Source organism: Cyprinodon tularosa, unplaced genomic scaffold (assembly GCF_016077235.1).
Source record: "Cyprinodon tularosa strain WSP-4 unplaced genomic scaffold, ASM1607723v1 ctg134, whole genome shotgun sequence".
Lineage (NCBI taxonomy): Eukaryota > Metazoa > Chordata > Actinopteri > Cyprinodontiformes > Cyprinodontidae > Cyprinodon > Cyprinodon tularosa.
The window spans coordinates 1,519,584-1,536,302 of NW_024038158.1; the positions used below are offsets into that span (position 1 = coordinate 1,519,584).

The window sequence follows — 16,719 nt, forward strand, 5'->3', positions numbered from 1 at the left end:
AGCTTAATAAGGTAAGATGAACCTGCACAGATCAGCAGCCACTATCAATCATTCGCTCTTTCAGTCCCAAAGAGGCAATAAAGCCATTGTTGATAGAAGGACATCAGAAGTTACCTTTAAATCTCATTCACGTTTGTGAAAAAACAAGTTTCAATTTTAGGTCTAGATGCAAAATGTAAACATTTGAATTTGCTTCAAGGTCATAATGACAAATTTGCATATTGGGCAGTGTGTTGAAATACTGCATTGATCACCAGTTTCTACCCTCCATGCATGCGAGCTACTATTTTTGTCTATTTGCTAGTATTCTGCAGCTCCCTGTATTCATAAGGACTGGTTTACAGCGTTTATGGTATCAGTATCGATATTGGTGCACCTTCTATATGAAAAAGGAATGAGAGCAGACAAAGCTAATGGGATGTCCATTCAGTAAAGAGGCACAGCTTAACCCACAAGGGCATTATATATATATATATATATATATATATATATATATATATATATATATATATATATATATATATATATATATATATATATATATATATATATATATATATATATATATATATATATATATATACATATATGCTAAACCTCAAATTGTGTCAAACCTCCATGATTAGATTGTTGAGGACTGCTAAAGTCAGAACTAAAACGTGCATAAGTGTGGGACCCATTCCCCATAACCCATAAACCTTAAGAGCCTTAAGGTAGCAATGTCAAAACTTCCCTTTTACCAGGAAATATCCAGGTCAAAACATTCTTGGACTGAGCCCCCAAAATTCCACCTAAAAATCTGTACCGCCAGCCAAAGATGGTTAAATGTGCATTAAACTTTGTTAGTAGCTTGGGTATCTCCTGGTTAAGAAAGTTTTAACATTGCTACCTTAAGCCGGGCATACACTGTGCGATTTTTTTCAATCGTTGCAGATACAGCTCACATTGTAAGACGAAACCGCAGGGTGAGTTCGCAGCTCATGATGTTTGTTCTCACACTGTGTAGCACGACGCTCTGATGCGATCTGCCTGCTCAAACTGTACGTCTAAAAACAACGTCGGACTCAGCTCCGCAGTGAGATAGCGCTACTCGGACTCGTCTATCCAAAAGCCAAACCAGTAGAAGAGGAAACTGAAGCTCACTAGTAGGGCTGGGTATTGTTCAAAAATTTTCGGTTCCGGTACCAATACCGATACCTTCACTTCGATACCGGTTCCTGAACGATACTTTTTTCGATACCAGTTTTATAATATCAATTCGAAGAAAAAGAAAATTACACAACATAAGAAAAGTACAAATCTTGAGTTTTATTTTAAGCTCTGATTTTTCCATTTACATTTTTCCTCTTACATAAAAAAAAAAAAATTCAGTGTCTAATATTCACTGTTACATTGTGAGGACCTTTTTACTTAGCAGTTTTCCTTTAGAAAAATTACCATGTCTGACAAACAAGCCCGTTGAATGGGATCCTATTGACAGCGCACCGCTGGGGGTCTGAGCGGCTCCAACAGAAATATTGGAAGGCAGGATGAACTGACTGCACTGATGAAGTTTTCAGGTGGATTTTCCCACTTAAAAACATAATAAAACTACTTTATTCCCATTGATCACAGCAAATATAGCTGCAAGGCAGAGAAAGGATAGAGTAGCTCCGCCCAACGCGTGTCAGAGCCACTTTTCGACCGCGCAGCCAGAGCAGCAAAGCTTCTTCCGCCGTGCGTTAGAAGCTGGTACAAGCAGCAAAAAAGGAAGCAGCAAACGCGATTTTGCTGCTCCTGCTGCGTCCAGTTTGAAAGCAGCATGATTCACTCCGCTCTGGCTTTGCTCTGCCCACGGGCTGCTGAGAGGAGGATGGTCGCGCTGGCTGCGGTCAGCTCTTCTTGCAGTCAAACACCGAGCAACTTTCTGCTCTTAAAATGTTTCCGTGCATGATGTATTGCATTGCGCACTATTGGCATCAGTCTTAAAGTGAAGCCGCACTTTTGACCTGGGGGGCATTTTAAAGGGGTTCCACGACGCTGCAACCAGTTCACAACAGATACACATGAACCCTGGCTGTAGGCGTGACCACGGATGACGCAATCACGTTAAGTGTTACAGCCAATCAACGAAACTTGGTAACGAAAGAAGAGGCATGTTTCGATACTCTGTAGAACCGAAGCATTTCGGTCGGTACCATAAAAGAACCGAAGTTCGGTACTCAGCCCTACTCACTAGAGTGAAACATGCTGCATTTGCAGTTTGTGCAATACTGTGTGCTGAAAGCCCTAAAAAGAAAAGGCGACAACGTATTTGGACAAAGGCTGAGCAGACGTGGCTACTACGGTCTGTCAATTTCACAGAAAGAACTCGATTTTACTTGCATCCCCGCCATGATTCTGTGTTTTCATATGAGAAGAAGAAGAATCCTTGTTTTGTGCATGCCCATTGGGCGATTTGCCCACGACAAATCACCCAGTGGGCATGCGCAAATCATCAGGAATCGTGAGGTCAAACATGTTTGATTCTCTCCCGACCTCACGATTCCAATTATGCACTACACGACCCCCGATCAAGCTGAAAGTCGCCCCGATTGGAAAAATCGCACAACTGGAAAGTCGCCCCGAGAAGGGAAAAAAATCGTACAGTGTAAGTCCGGCTTTAAGGGTCTTTAGGTTTACGGGCTATGGTGAATGGGTCCAACGCTTATGCACTTTTGAGTTCTGACTTCAACAGTCCTCAAGAATCCAATAGCAGAGAAGATATTGGAGGTAATCAAGGCACAATTTTAATTTAATGATGATAATGATAATATAATAATGGAACTTTATTGATCTCTGCATTTAACCCATCCCCTTGGGGAGCAATGGGCTGCCATTGCATGGCGCCTGGGGAGCAGTGGAGGCTGTGGGGATCGACCGAGTACTTGAAACCTTCTCAGATCACAAGCGCACTGCTCTAACCCACTAGGCCTTTATGCACTCCTAGTTGTCAGGAAGTAAATGGTGAAAAGTGACCTGTATTATGAAAGTATTTCGGCTGTTTAGAAAGAATCTAAAAGTGATCACTTCCTGAAATTCTCCATTATGTCACCTTGTGTGCAAGAATCCACGACAGCAGTGAAATTTTCTTTTTAATTGTGTATATGTGGTTTGTTTCCAGGGTGACGATGACCTGCTGACCGTATATATCGGGGAAATCTTTCTTGAGTTTGTCAACATGCTGCCAGCCTTCCAGACCTACTGTCTGCAGCAGTCCACCTCGGTCAACATGCTCAACACTCTGGAGAAGGAGAAGGAGCTCCTCAGGTACACAAGACCAAACAACCGTTCACCCTGCTGGGCTGTATGACAGAGAGGTCTGCTCTGGAAGCTTTCTGCTGTTTCTGCCACGGCTGCTCTGTGTAATTCTTAATGGATAGGACAGCGTCTTATCACTTATTCAGAAGTAGGTCTATTTTGAGAGTTAAGCTGCAATGATTCATGTTTTCAGACAGAATCTCCATTTCACCAACCAGCCAGGAGGTTCTATAACACCCTGTAATAAAGTTTTACATTTCTCAAGATACACCACGGCTGAAGACGTTTCCCCTTCTTTCTCATTTCAGAATATTCCTGGATGTTTCCCAGAATGACAACACCGCACTGCGTCGTATGAACCTGCGCTCCTTCCTCATGGCGCCGCTCCAGCGCGTCACTAAGTACCCGCTCTTGTTGAGTCGCATCATTAAGGTCACTCCCGAATGTCACCCGGACTACACACGCCTCCGGGAGGCCAAGAGTCGAGTGGAGTCCCATCTGGAGCACATCAACATGAAGACTAAGCAGGAGGGTAACGGTGTCACCTGGTCTCTACGCTCGTTCCGCCGCGATAGCCGCAAGAATCGGGAGGTCATTAACATTGAGATGCGAGAGGTGTCGATGAAGACGGTTGGCTGGGCAAGAGAAAACACCCGGTTCGTCATGGAGGGACCTCTCCAGCTGTCCCAGCCAGCAGATGGTCAATGGCTAAAAAAGGGCAGCAAGGCCCTCAAGTTCCAAAACGTGCAGAGTTTGCTGATGGTGAGGACACAGCGGGGTGGAGACTCCCCTGGGCGGGCAACTGATGTCGGACGACAGGTGGAAGGCATGGCAGAGAGCGTTCGAGACGGAGTGCTGGTTTTAATCAAGGACAAGAGCAGCGGCAAGTTCGCAGTGCTGAGAGAGCCAATCCGTCTCGGAAACTGCGTTGTGTCGTCAGATCCGGACTGCGAGGACACCTTCGAGGTGCTCGACATCAGGCGGGAGTCATTTGTTTTCCGTGCCACGGACAAATCCCACACCCAGCAATGGTTCCACCAGATCAAGAGATACGCACGTGACTTGGGTACCTGGAGGAAAAGGCGAAACGCGTTGCCCAACATCATGATCAACGCCAACCAGACGCGTTCCTGAGGCTAGCCTCCGCAGCATCCGTGTTCCTCTGTAAATAACCCAAAATCTTTGAGGCTCATAAAAAAACAAAAAAACAAAAAATCAGCTGACGGCATTTTCTGAGTAACACCACTGTTCTGTTAGATTTCCGTAAACAATCACACAATCTGTCTCACACTGTTGTGAGTAAACTAAGCACTTTTTTTCCTATGAAGCAGTAAGTGCGCCATGAAACTGAGTGAGGATTTAACTTTAAAGCTGTTACAGAAAGAAAAAAGTAGAAAAAAATTCCCAGGTTTTTGAACAACCAAAAAAAAGATATCCTTGGGCTGCTCTTGCCAGCCTTGATTGTAAAGACTGTTGAGTAGCTAAAGGTGTGCTTGATGAAAGCATGACTGAACATGACCGGCTGCTAAAAGAAAACAGCAATGTCATTTTTATATGAGACAGTGAGAACTGCAAACATTTGAGAAGGTAAAGATTCCTCTGATTTTTTGGTTTTCTGTGTAATTTTATGTTATGCTGACCCTGCTCTTTTCTCTTTGTTTGCTGCCCTCTACTGTCGGTAGGCAACATAACAACTTTCACTGCCAGAAATGCAGTTGAGCAGAGCCTCAGACTGAAAGCAGACCTTTGGTGTATCTGTGTTTCAATGGGATTTCATGAAACAGCAATAATCTCAGCCAGTTTAAAGAAGTAGCTACTTTTTATGCAGTTAATTCCCCAATATTCCTCTTTTGGTTATTCTTTATTATGTTGTGGCAGTTAAGGCAGGTTTACCTGGCCTCTGATATATCAGGTGGTTGGAAGATTGAGGCATCTCTTCAACAACATCAAGGAAGTCTATTTCTGTCTTTAAATCTGAGATCATTATGGTGTTATAAAACAGTAAAGCTCTGTCCAATAGAAAGAGCAAAAAGTCCTAGTTAGAGATGCACCCAGAAATGAGGTAAAAACCAGAGTCAGACGGTTTAAATAAATCGGTTTAAATTTCAGAAATCCAATAATTTGCTGTCAGTAAACACGCAACACCTCAGTACTTCTAAAAAACTTTTGTGTGAAGTATAGTTGAAGGTAGGAGAAACTTTTTAAGGATTAGATTTTGATGTTTGTGATTCATTTGGGCCAGGAGAGAGCAAGAATTCCAGGAGATAACAGGAAGCCTGGACTAACATATTACAAATTGCCTTTATTTGGCCCTATAGAGCTCTTATTTTCTGTCTGTAATTAAATATGCTGGATTTGAAAATATTGGCAGCCTTTAAGAAACTTCACAGCTAAGGATATACACTCACCGGCCACTTTATTAGGTACCCCATGCTAGTAACGGGTTGGACCCCCTTTTGCCTTCAGAACTGCCTCAATTCTTCGTGGCATAGATTCAACAAGGTGCTGGAAGCATTCCTCAGGGAGTTTAGTCCATATTGACATGATGGCATCACACAGTTGCCGCAGATTTGTCGGCTGCACATCCATGATGCCAATCTCCCGTTCCACCACATCCCAAAGATGCTCTATTGGATTGAGATCTGGTGACTGTGGAGGCCATTTGAGTACAGTGAACTCATTGTCATGTTCAAGAAACCAGTCTGAGATGATTCCAGCTTTATGACATGGCGCATTATCCTGCTGAAAGTAGCCATCAGAAGTTGGGTACATTGTGGTCATAAAGGGATGGACATGGTCAGCAACAATACTCAGGTGGGCTGTGGTGTTGCAACGATGCTCAGTTGGTACCAAGGGGCCCAAAGAGTGCCAAGAAAATATTCCCCACACCATGACACCACCACCACCAGCCTGAACCGTTGATACAAGGCAGGATGGATCCAGACGCCAAATTCTGACCCTACCATCCGAATGTCGCAGCAGAAATCGAGACTCATCAGACCAGGCAACGTTTTTTCCAATCTTCTATTGTCCAATTTCTGCAAATTGTAGCCTCAGTTTCCTGTTCTTAGCTGAAAGGAGTGGCACCCGGTGTGGTCTTCTGCTGCTGTAGCCCATCTGCCTCAAAGTTCGACGTACTGTGCGTTCAGAGAGGCTCTTCTGCCCACCTTGGTTGTAACTGGTGGTTATTTGAGTCACTGTTGCCCTTCTATCAGCTCGAACCAGTCTGGCCATTCTCCTTTGACCTCTGGCATCAACAAGGCATTTCCGCCCACAGAACTGCAGCTGTTTTTTCTTTTTCGGACCATTCTCTGTAAACCCTAGAGATGGTTGTGCGTGAAAATCCCAGTAGATCAGCAGTTTCTGAAATACTCAGACCAGCCCTTCTGGCACCAACAATCATGCTACGTTCAAAGTCACTCAAATCACCTTTCTTCCCCATACTGATGCTCGGTTTGAACTGCAGGAGATTGTCTTGACCATGTCTACATGCCTAAATGCACTGAGCTGCCGCCATGTGATTGGCTGCTTAGAAATTAAGTGTTAACGAGCAGTTGGACAGGTGTACCTAATAAAGTGGCCGGTGAGTGTACAGTCTCTGAGAAGGACTAATACCTTCTAGCCTTACTAATCGCTAATACAAGACTCTATAAAGACTGTTTAAAATGCCATGTTAAAAGTCTACAAATCCCCACCCCTGCTCAAAATATAAATAACTGCTAAAGAGAAACAGAACTTGTGCAAAATTTTAAAAGGTCACCTCGACAGATCAGATATCGGCCATAGAAAATACTGAAAGGTGCGTCTCTAATACTAGTTGACCTCTTTGTGTCATGAGCAGAGTTTTTCATTCACGTCATCGATGCATTCTGTGGAGCTGCACAACTTAAGCATCATAGATGTACTTCGTTTTATTAGCTAATCAATTCTAGCAGTATTTCTTGCCGCCAATTGTATTTTTCTAAAAACAATTGTTTTAATAAGTATAGGGAAAATAATTTGAGCTCCTAAACCCTTAAAACCAAAGTCCTTACATTTAGCAAAGTGATGATTTTACATTATAAAAGCTCAAATTTTACGTTTTTGTGAATAAGTGGCCCAGTGTGATACATTTTCTTGTCACCTCATTTCATTGTCTCCGTCATAAAAGGTTGAAAAACTCTGCTCCCCCAACGACCTCCTCCTGGACCGAGCTTCCCGACCACGTTACCATGACAGGTTACTAAACGTGTTCTGTGACCAGCAAGGAGCTGTTGTGCCTTTATACTTTATCACTGTTAGACTAAGACTGACAAATTTTAAGATCTGTCACAGTAGCATCAATTTTCTCCATCAGACAAGCCTGCCCTCTGTCTGCACTCACATCTACTTACAGGCAATATAATTATTCCTTTTACAGTGAACTGCCTTCTTTTTTTAGTGTGTTTTTACCTATGAAGGCTTTATTTTGTTGGAAGCACTTTATTATAATTAAGAGAAAGATTTACTCTTAAGTACATCTGTTGGTAAAAAAAAAAACATGTTCCTTCATTTAAGAAAAACAGTGTGTTTACTAGGCTTACAGTCACTCAGACCAACGATTTACAACTTTTGCTGTTATGTTAATTGTAAAGTAGCATCAAAAAGTAAAGTATCACTGTGTTTAGGGCAGAGCTGCTCGACTCCATGTGAAGGTTAATTTGCCGCTGGGATTTAAAGAAACAGGAATTTCAAAAAGAAAACACCTTGTGCGTTGCATTTGGTTTATTTACTTCCCCTGTTTGTTTTGAAACATCTGATGTATGATTTCTTTAGTGTAATATATTGTGAATTATATTAAAAAGATTTTAAACATGTTTTTTTGGCTCGTTTTTGTTGGATCTCTTTCAAAGATGTCTTTGTAGGATGAGGAAGGCTGGAAAATAAACACAGTGCAAATAACTTTTTTTCAAGAAAGCAATATTTTATTTAAAAAAAGAAGAAAGCCGTGTAGGACTTTTTTTATTTCCACCACTTTTTACAAATCAAAACTACAAATATGTCTCAACAATATTTTCGTAGCACAAAATCCAACAGTTTCCTAAATAAAGGTGATTTAACTAGTTTTAAATGTTGAAATTAACTGTAAATTATTTTGCTTCTCACTTTTTCAATATCATCCGTAAAGTAGGTATGTTATCAATCAGAATAAAAAAAATAAAAAAAAAACCAATAATGTGACAAAAACAGTTATCTATTTTATAAACACTGAAATTTAAACTTGTGTAAAAACTTGCTTCATAAATGTGGCTTTAGGAACCCAGTTTGGATGAGCGTCTGGTTGAAAAGCTTTATGATGACTAGCAACCAAACCCTGCAGCAAACAGCTTTGACAAATTTAACAAGTCAACAAAAGAAATAAAATTTAATCCAGAAACTGGTTGAAGCCAACAGTGTTCACTTTAATTTACAACATGACTCTGAACTGTGAATCCAAATGGCGCTGTAACAAGGCGAGAACACATTTCCAAAACTTGCAACAAACAGAACCTGTAGTCGTGATTTTCTGAAATGGAATGCTGAGATCCTTTACCGCCTCTGCTGCCTCTCTGACAGACTGACATCCATCTTAACCACCGCTCCTGCATGCATTTGCACAAATACATGCTGAAACATTAGCACGCATACACAGACACACCATCATACAGTCTGTCTTTGGCTGCTGGGGACCCCAGGCAGATTCCTGGGTCTGTAACTTCCAGATGGGGAAAGGTTCTCCAACCTGCAACAATCCTGCAGAGGTCCCAGCTGGAGGAAGCTGCCACACTCCTCCTCCTGCTCCGACAGCAAACCAACAAACCTCCATGTTCTACTAGTTTCCGCCTGATTCCGACTCCTTGGCCAGACCGCGTATGGACAGGTCATAGACCACCTCTTCGATCTTCTTCACGTCGTACTTCAGACCGTCATACCGCTTCCGCAGCGGGTCGTTCTTCAGGTTGAGCAGACGGAAGCCGGAGTCCAGCTCATTGATGAAGTTGGAGATGCGGAGCGGCCGGCTGTAGTCTCCTGCAGTGACACTGTTCACTGCTAACCGCGACTAAAGGAGCAAATGGCACAGAGTCAAAAGGTTAGAAAGTTTTTTTTAGAAAGTTTTTTAAAAAAACTTCTTTGAAAAATTATCTATATGGGAAAAAATGGTGTAGCAACACAGGCCGGGTTCGAATCCGGCTTATGGTCCTTATATGCATGTCTCCCCCCCTCTCTCACACCCCCTTTCCTGTCAGCCTACTGTCAAAAAAAAAACCCCAGACAAATAGTGCCGTAAAACAAAATAAAAGATGCAAGTGGCTTTGGATGGCCCTTGCAGATCAGCATTTCTCTGCCTCTAACATCCGTCGTCCACACACCTATGCCAATGTGGTACAAATCTGACCTTCCTGTCCGCAGTTCTAGCCATTTCTTATCCCATAGAGCGCGCACACGAGAGCAAGGGCTTCCAACAGTGAAATATTGGACATCCTGAACTCAGGGGGCGGGGCTAGTCTATCTTCAACTATTTTGATATCTTCAACCCTGTCTGTGTTGGAGCTCTGCCTGGCTATGCGTTTCCTGGACGAGGTCGCCTGTGGAGCTGGTTTACAGTTGTCTTTTGTATCTCTGCTTCTGTCTCCCTGAACCCCAGTCGGCCTCAGTAGATGGCCGCTCACATTAAGCCTGGTTCTCCTGGAGGTTTCCTCCTTTTAAAAGGGAGTTTTTCTTCTCCACTGTCGCCACAAGCATGCGTAGTGTGAGGGATTGCCCTGGAGTTAATTAGTCGATGCAATCAACTGGTTTTCCTTCGTTAGAAACCTGTGAATCAATTTGACTGTATGATTTGGCGAACTGTAAAGGGCCTTAAGATGACGTGTTTTGAATTGGCGCTATAGAAATAAACTGAAATGAATTGAAAGCTGTTCGAAGATGGCACAAAAAAAAATGTACTCATGTTGCTTATTGAGGTTCTAAAACTATGATGCTGTATGGCTGGAGGAAAGATTTTGATGCTTGGCCATGCCCACATGCTTCAATGTATAAAAATTATTTTGATGACTTTTAACCATCTATGCCTAAATTTCATGCAAAAACCGTTTGAATCTTGTAACTCAAACGCTGTAGGACTCACTACATGAGTCAATAACAGAAAATGGCATATTTGATCCAAAATGGCCGACTTCCAGTGGAGTTTTGACCAGGGCTCCAAGAGACATTTTTGTACATCTTTTTGGGTCATATTTGTGTACCAAGTTTCATCATTCTCTCTAAAACATGGCCTGGGGCTGTTGTGTTTTTATGTTAGGGCAAGAAGTCAGAATTTGGGGTTATGCCACGCCCACATGCTGTATTACAGCAAAAAATCTTAGAATAACTTTTGATCTTTTGAAGTAAGGAGTTTGTAGGTCAAAAATATTAATTACACTTTTTAACTCTTATGCCTCAGGTTTAAGCTCTGCAAGTTAGAAGTTTGTAGGTAAAAATCTCCAGGATCTAATTAGCCAATCTAATGATGGCTAATCTGTTCTTATGAGAGCTTTATAAGTACTAAAAAGAAATAGCTTTTATTCAGATTTGTAGTCTGATGTCTCCAACACCTGCTTTGTAAAATTTGACTACATTTTATAAAGGGAAGTTAATTACACAGGATGATTAAGACTTTGAAATTGTTAATCTGTCTGTTATTCAAAAGGTGGTTTAAAATTATTCGTATCAATAATAATAATAAAAGAATGAAAGACTTTAATATTCCAAGGCTGATGATTTTCCTGTCTTGATATTAAAAACCAGTGCGCAAAAATGAAGATATTTAATAGCAGAAGAAAAAAATGTGTGAAACAGAAGCGTTGTCTTTCCTTTCACCTCCTTAAAAGAGACACTAAGATTTACCTCCATCTAGTGGTGCAATAAATGAATTACAAACAGACCGGCCTGTGAGACCACAGAGTGTCATTCTGCTCTTTCTGAATGGAGGGAAACTTTAACCTCTGTCATCCTGTGACAAGTCAGCAAACAGACCATCGAGTGCTGCAAGGGTGGTCCGCAAGCAAAACGTTTCTTAGGTGTTGTTTAGCATGGTTTTATTACTCTAACTGTCCCTTTCATTACCATCAGTCTATTAAAAAGATATCACATTCTCTGCTACATTTTTTCCCCAATATCTTCCTGCAACATCAGCTCTGTTTTACCATCTGAGTCAAGTAAAGTAGAGAGCATTTGACTCTTTTTGGTAGAATTAGCCACAGTTTGGGTAGAATTAGCTTCAAGCTGTAATTTGTCCTTGGTATGCCTTTCGGGATAAAAACCGAGGAACAACTACAATGGACAACTATGACAAAAGGCTAATTGGTCTTTTTGCTGACTCCATTAATAGAACCTTGTTCCTCTGCTATGTCTAATAACTCTAGATCCATCCCTGTGACCGTGATATCTTGGCAGACGCGCCATTGTTGTTTTGGAAGATAAATACTCCCGCCGGCACTGCCAAAGTTCTCGCGAGTTCTCAAATAGGCTCCCCCTTGTACTTTGGCGGGAAACTGCTGTGCGTCCCTAGAAATTCTAAACTGATGGTGCAGAAGCATACCAGCAAAACTGGTTCGCAACCAGACCCAAGCGACATTTGACGTTTGCGGTTGCAGAAGTATAATCTGCCCTTAAGGTGCTGGTTTGGTCCAGTAAATACTAAACCTATATTCACCTTTTAAACCCGCATATGGTGTGTGTGTGACTTTGTTAACTTCAATGGATGCATTCCCATATTTCTTTAGCAAATTTAAGCTGCCTTGTGCTTAGTTTTCTTTTTTGAAATATAATTATTGTAACAGCAAACCATCGGCCAAACTCACCAGTTCACTAGCCATAATCAGCACTCCTGCTAGAAAATCTTCAATATCCAGATGAAAGCCCTTCTCTCGCACAACCTCGACTGCCAGAGAGAAATGGCAGAGTTAGGGAGACCTTCAAAGAGATAATGATAGTTCTGAAACAAAACATGGTCCTTACTTCCAAGTATCTGAGCCACCTCCTCCCGTGTGACAAGGTTTTCACTTTCCAGGTAGACAGCAAAGGCTGCTAAGAAGGCCAACCGCTGCAGGACAAACCGCCAGTGTTCGTGGAACCTGAAATTAAAGTAACGGGTAAAATATAAAGTGGAAATGAGTTTACAAGTGAAACAAAGGAAGGCATTAAGGCTAATAAAAACTAGGGCTGAAACGATTAATCGGATTTATTGTTCATTGAAAATAGATTTAGTAATCGAATAACATTGTTACCCTGAGTAATGTTACACTGCTTCTTAAACCATTTTCTGAAAGAATAACATACTTAAGCACTAATTAAGACAACACTCTACAGATTCAAAATGAAAACATTTGTAAACATAGAATACATTTTCAACAAAAAATTTAATTGCTTCTTTATTTTTATAATAACATAATTAAATCTCTATGAATATAAATTTTTTAACGTTTTTTGCAATTTCAAATGTGCATCAACGTTTTTTTTTCTTTATTTCAAAGTATCAAGAATGTTTTTGTCGATTAATCTAAAAAGACCTATAGATTAATCGGTTACTAAAAAATCGATTGGTGCAGCCCTAAGAAAAAGCATAAATATAAGACATCTATAAGACTTATGAGGGATAAGAAGCAGATATTTTGAGATACTTCTAGCATGTATGTTTCTTTGTAGTAAAAGTGAACAATGTGATGTAAAATTATTATTTTTTTAATACCAATCAGGATTAATGTTGTCCAAATAGCCGACTACCTGTAATACTGCTCCACAGGGAATTTTGTTTTGAGCTCAGACAGTTGACTCCTCACAGTGCAGAACAGCTCTCTTGCCTTGGCACATTTACTGGGAACTAAAAAGTGAAACAAAAATATCTTAATGAGGTTTGTGACTTTAGAAGAAGCCAACATTGCCCTAGTATGGAGGACCAGCTCTACTACTACTATATTTAAAAATAAAGAAATAAATAAGCATACATTTAATTGGCCCCAAAAATACAATAAACAAATAAATGTAGGTAGAAATTAAATTATACAGTGAGACATAAATGTATATATCTCTTTTAATTAGCTTCTTTATTTATTCGCCTTTGTAACAATTACCGTATTTATTTATTGTCCGTTTTATCTTCAACTTTATTTATTAATTACTTATTTTCTAAGTACGTATTTATGTGCATGTTATATCTTTTGTCTTTTTTTATTCTTCCTTTGTATTTTTTTACCCTATTTATTTCTGCCTGTTGTTTCTACATTTCTGTATGCATTTCTGCCTCATTATTTGACAACAACTAATTTGCCCCTATTTCAGAAAGCATTCTCTAAGTTTGCTAAATGGCCGGTTTCACCAAAGGTTAAAGAGAGACAGAATTTTTGCACAAAAGATCAAAATTTGACTTAACATGCTGTGCCTTTTGAGAATGTCCAGATTAATCAATAAATCATCTCTTTTTTCCTGTCCCTTTTCTTTTAAACTATGGAGATACATCAAAAAAATAAAACTGAGGACATCCAAGAGATAAAAATCACCCACATGTTGTATTATGTTGATGACCTTGATAGTAAAATTTCAAATATGGTTAATATTGTTTTCTTGCTCATCAAAAATCATATACATTGCTGTAAATGGAGAGGTTCTACTCCTTGTTTTGAATTTTTTCTTAACCAATTTAAATTGTATTACACCTCATTTGAAACATTTGAAATCCATTTCTGCCAAAAAAAAAAGTAACTGCCAGTATTTCTCCTTTTCTTTTGTTTTAAATCTTGCTCTATATTTATTCATTGGCCTTATGGCCTCTATTTTTTTTTTCTCTACTGACGTTGTAATGTTTGTACCTCAACAAGTCTTTGTACACTATTGGTTTGTTATATAAATAAAGTAAAAAAAAAAAAAAATTCTGCTTCATTATGCAAATAAGGAGAGGTGTGTCTTTGAGGGGCAATTTCTGCCCATTGGTTGGCGGCTAATCTTCTTAACTTGTAGAGCTCAGGGTAGTTAAAAGTTCTCTTTTCTGTTGCTATTATTCAATGAAACTACGTTTTAACATCATTTGAGGCAAGAACATTAAACTTTTAAGCATCACTATATGGCCCATCTACCGATTTAATGCGTAATAAAAAAAGAAATCTGAAGTTGAGAGGACCACGGCAACCAGCGGACCACCGTGGCTAACAGCAGCCAGGTCTAATCCTAGCCCGTCTGCAGCAGCCCTTTCTCGGCGTAGCCGTGTGTGAAGGACCGCTGGTTATGATGGTGAGTTTTTTTGTTTTATTTGCCAAAATGTGAATTTGATTTGTAGCCACATAAACCAGACTAAAAGTGAGATTAAACGTGTAATTTAGTCTGGCCCTGATGAATGAGACATCGGAAGATTGTTGATCAGAACAACCTGTTGTCTTTCAAACCGCTGTCTGTGCCTATTGGCCAACGCTCTGACACAATGAGCGCAACTGACTGCGACGTAGTAAGCCTGACAGAAAGGTGGTGGGAGAGTGTAAACAAACAGCCTGTCAGTAAAATGGCAAATGCGTCCATCTTAAAGATGAATGAGCGTAGAGCCTCTTCCTGCTCACGTTTCAACGAAAACCCCAAGTCTAATCCTTCCTAAACTGATTCCAAAGCTGAGTCAAACGAGAACCGTTCAATAGTTGCTGCCATCTTCTTCATTGTGCTTTCTCCAACGTCACGTAGCTTTGTCGTAACGCCCTCAAAACCCCGCCCGCTTTGCATCCAGAAATTCAAAAAAAATCTCTGCCAGTTCTAGGGCCTGGGGCATTGAACGAGGCTAGACCACTCGCTGGCAAAAATGATTTTGGCCTAGTTTTGGGCTAGTTTACTAGGCTATTCTATTTGTGTTTATCTGACTGTGTTAATTATTATTCCCCCTAATATTTGAAAAAAGTACAAATTTATTATTATCTAGAGACTATTAATAACAGGAGGTGAAAAGCAGCTTTAGACGAGCCGAGCGTGTGGTGATGCCACAAGAACACTTCTGTCCCAATTCACCCAGATTTATGCTGTGTGCTCCCGTTCGCCCCAAGTCCAGACTTTACTGGGTTCTTCTCAAGAACATATTTAGCGAGGACACAAGTCCATACTCACGTTCCTATAAATTGAGAAACAGCCTGTGACTCAGACTCGATTTCAAAACTCTCCTCTCCTCCTGTACATTCGACGGATGCAGTAAAATGCTTACCAGCCAATGAACAGAGTTGACCCTCTAAAACACACCCCCTCGGCATTTGCATAATGAGGCAGAAATGCATACAGAAATGTAAAAACAACAGGCAGAAATAAATAGCGTTGAATAAAGAGGGTAAAAAAAACAGAAAAGGAAGAATAAACCAGACAAAAATATTATGACATGCATATAAATAAGTATTTAAAAATAAGTAGGTAATAAATAAGGTAATTACTACAAAGGCGAATCAATAAAGAAGCTAATTAATATATATATACACATATATACATATATATATGTATATATATATATACACATTATGTCTTTATCATTTAATTTTTACCTACATTAATTTGTTTATTGTATTTTTGAGAGCAATGGATTGTATTCTTATTTATTTATTGAGTTTCTATTTTTTCTGTATTTATTTTTAAATATGGCAGAGCTGGTCCTCCATACACTAGAACTCCACTTTAAAACTCACTCTCTTTGAACCCAGAAGGCTGGTGGACACTTTGAAGCACAGTTAGGATTTCCCTGGCAGTCTGCTCCAAATTCTGGACCACCTTACGGATATCCTGCCAGGAAAAAAACAGGTTTATAAGGAAATACATAACACTGATAACTATGAAAAGATTAAAACAAAATTATATATATATATGTGTAAGTGTAACACAAATAATAAATATCGCGACTCAATAAGGTGTATTTCAGTTGAAATTTTCAGAAGAAATAATATTTTTTAAAGGAATAAAGGGTTTCATCTCGGGTTAGCTCACTAGCTAACGGTGTGGGGCGCTAATGTTGTTAGCCTCAAGGCGCGAGCTTCGCGGTCATACCTCTCTGACGTCCTGGTCGGCGCTCAAAAAGCCCTGGATGTAGCTGAACATCTCAGTCACAGACATTTCTGACATTTCGGGGATATTTCCAGAACAAAACCGACGCTGAAAAATTAGCTGCTAGCAGGTAAGAAACCCCCCAAAAAATCAACGTGCAGATAAACGGTAAGATCCCCTTCAGCCAGCGCGTGGATATGACGTCTCCACCTACGTCATCCGGCAAAAATACATAAAACAATAAAAAATACAGGCCAAAAATCTGTATATTTGTTTGTTAGGAAAATATTTCAATATAATAATAATAATAATAATAATAATAATAATAATAATAATAATAATAATAATAAAATAAATAAAGCACAAAGGCCACAAAAAAAAAAATTGAACTATATAATTTGGCTCTTTGTGTTT

At 40.0% G+C, this 16,719-nt stretch overlaps 2 protein-coding genes across 4 annotated transcripts in view; one reads left to right on the forward strand and one right to left on the reverse strand.

The window, feature by feature from the left end:
• The window catches only part of si:dkey-91i10.2 (uncharacterized protein LOC555224 homolog), a 110,253-nt gene extending 104,457 nt beyond the window's left edge, over positions 1 to 5,796 (forward strand). For all 3 annotated transcript variants that reach the window (XM_038277752.1, XM_038277753.1, XM_038277751.1), the window contains exons 7-8: positions 3,143 to 3,288; positions 3,588 to 5,796. In XM_038277752.1, the coding sequence (XP_038133680.1) occupies positions 3,143 to 3,288; positions 3,588 to 4,413 (972 nt within the window). In that variant the 3' untranslated portion in view covers positions 4,414 to 5,796. The remainder of the gene's footprint in view (positions 1 to 3,142; positions 3,289 to 3,587) is intronic.
• Positions 5,797 to 8,265: 2,469 nt separating this feature from the next.
• On the reverse strand, positions 8,266 to 16,510 carry tsn (translin). Its single transcript, XM_038277754.1, has 6 exons — positions 16,309 to 16,510; positions 15,954 to 16,047; positions 13,039 to 13,135; positions 12,274 to 12,389; positions 12,117 to 12,196; positions 8,266 to 9,337 (listed from the first exon to the last, which is right to left on the reverse strand). Exons 1-6 carry the CDS (start codon positions 16,381 to 16,383, stop codon positions 9,110 to 9,112), a joined length of 690 nt encoding a protein of 229 aa, XP_038133682.1. The 5' UTR covers positions 16,384 to 16,510; the 3' UTR covers positions 8,266 to 9,109.
• Between the last annotated feature and the right edge of the window lie 209 nt (positions 16,511 to 16,719).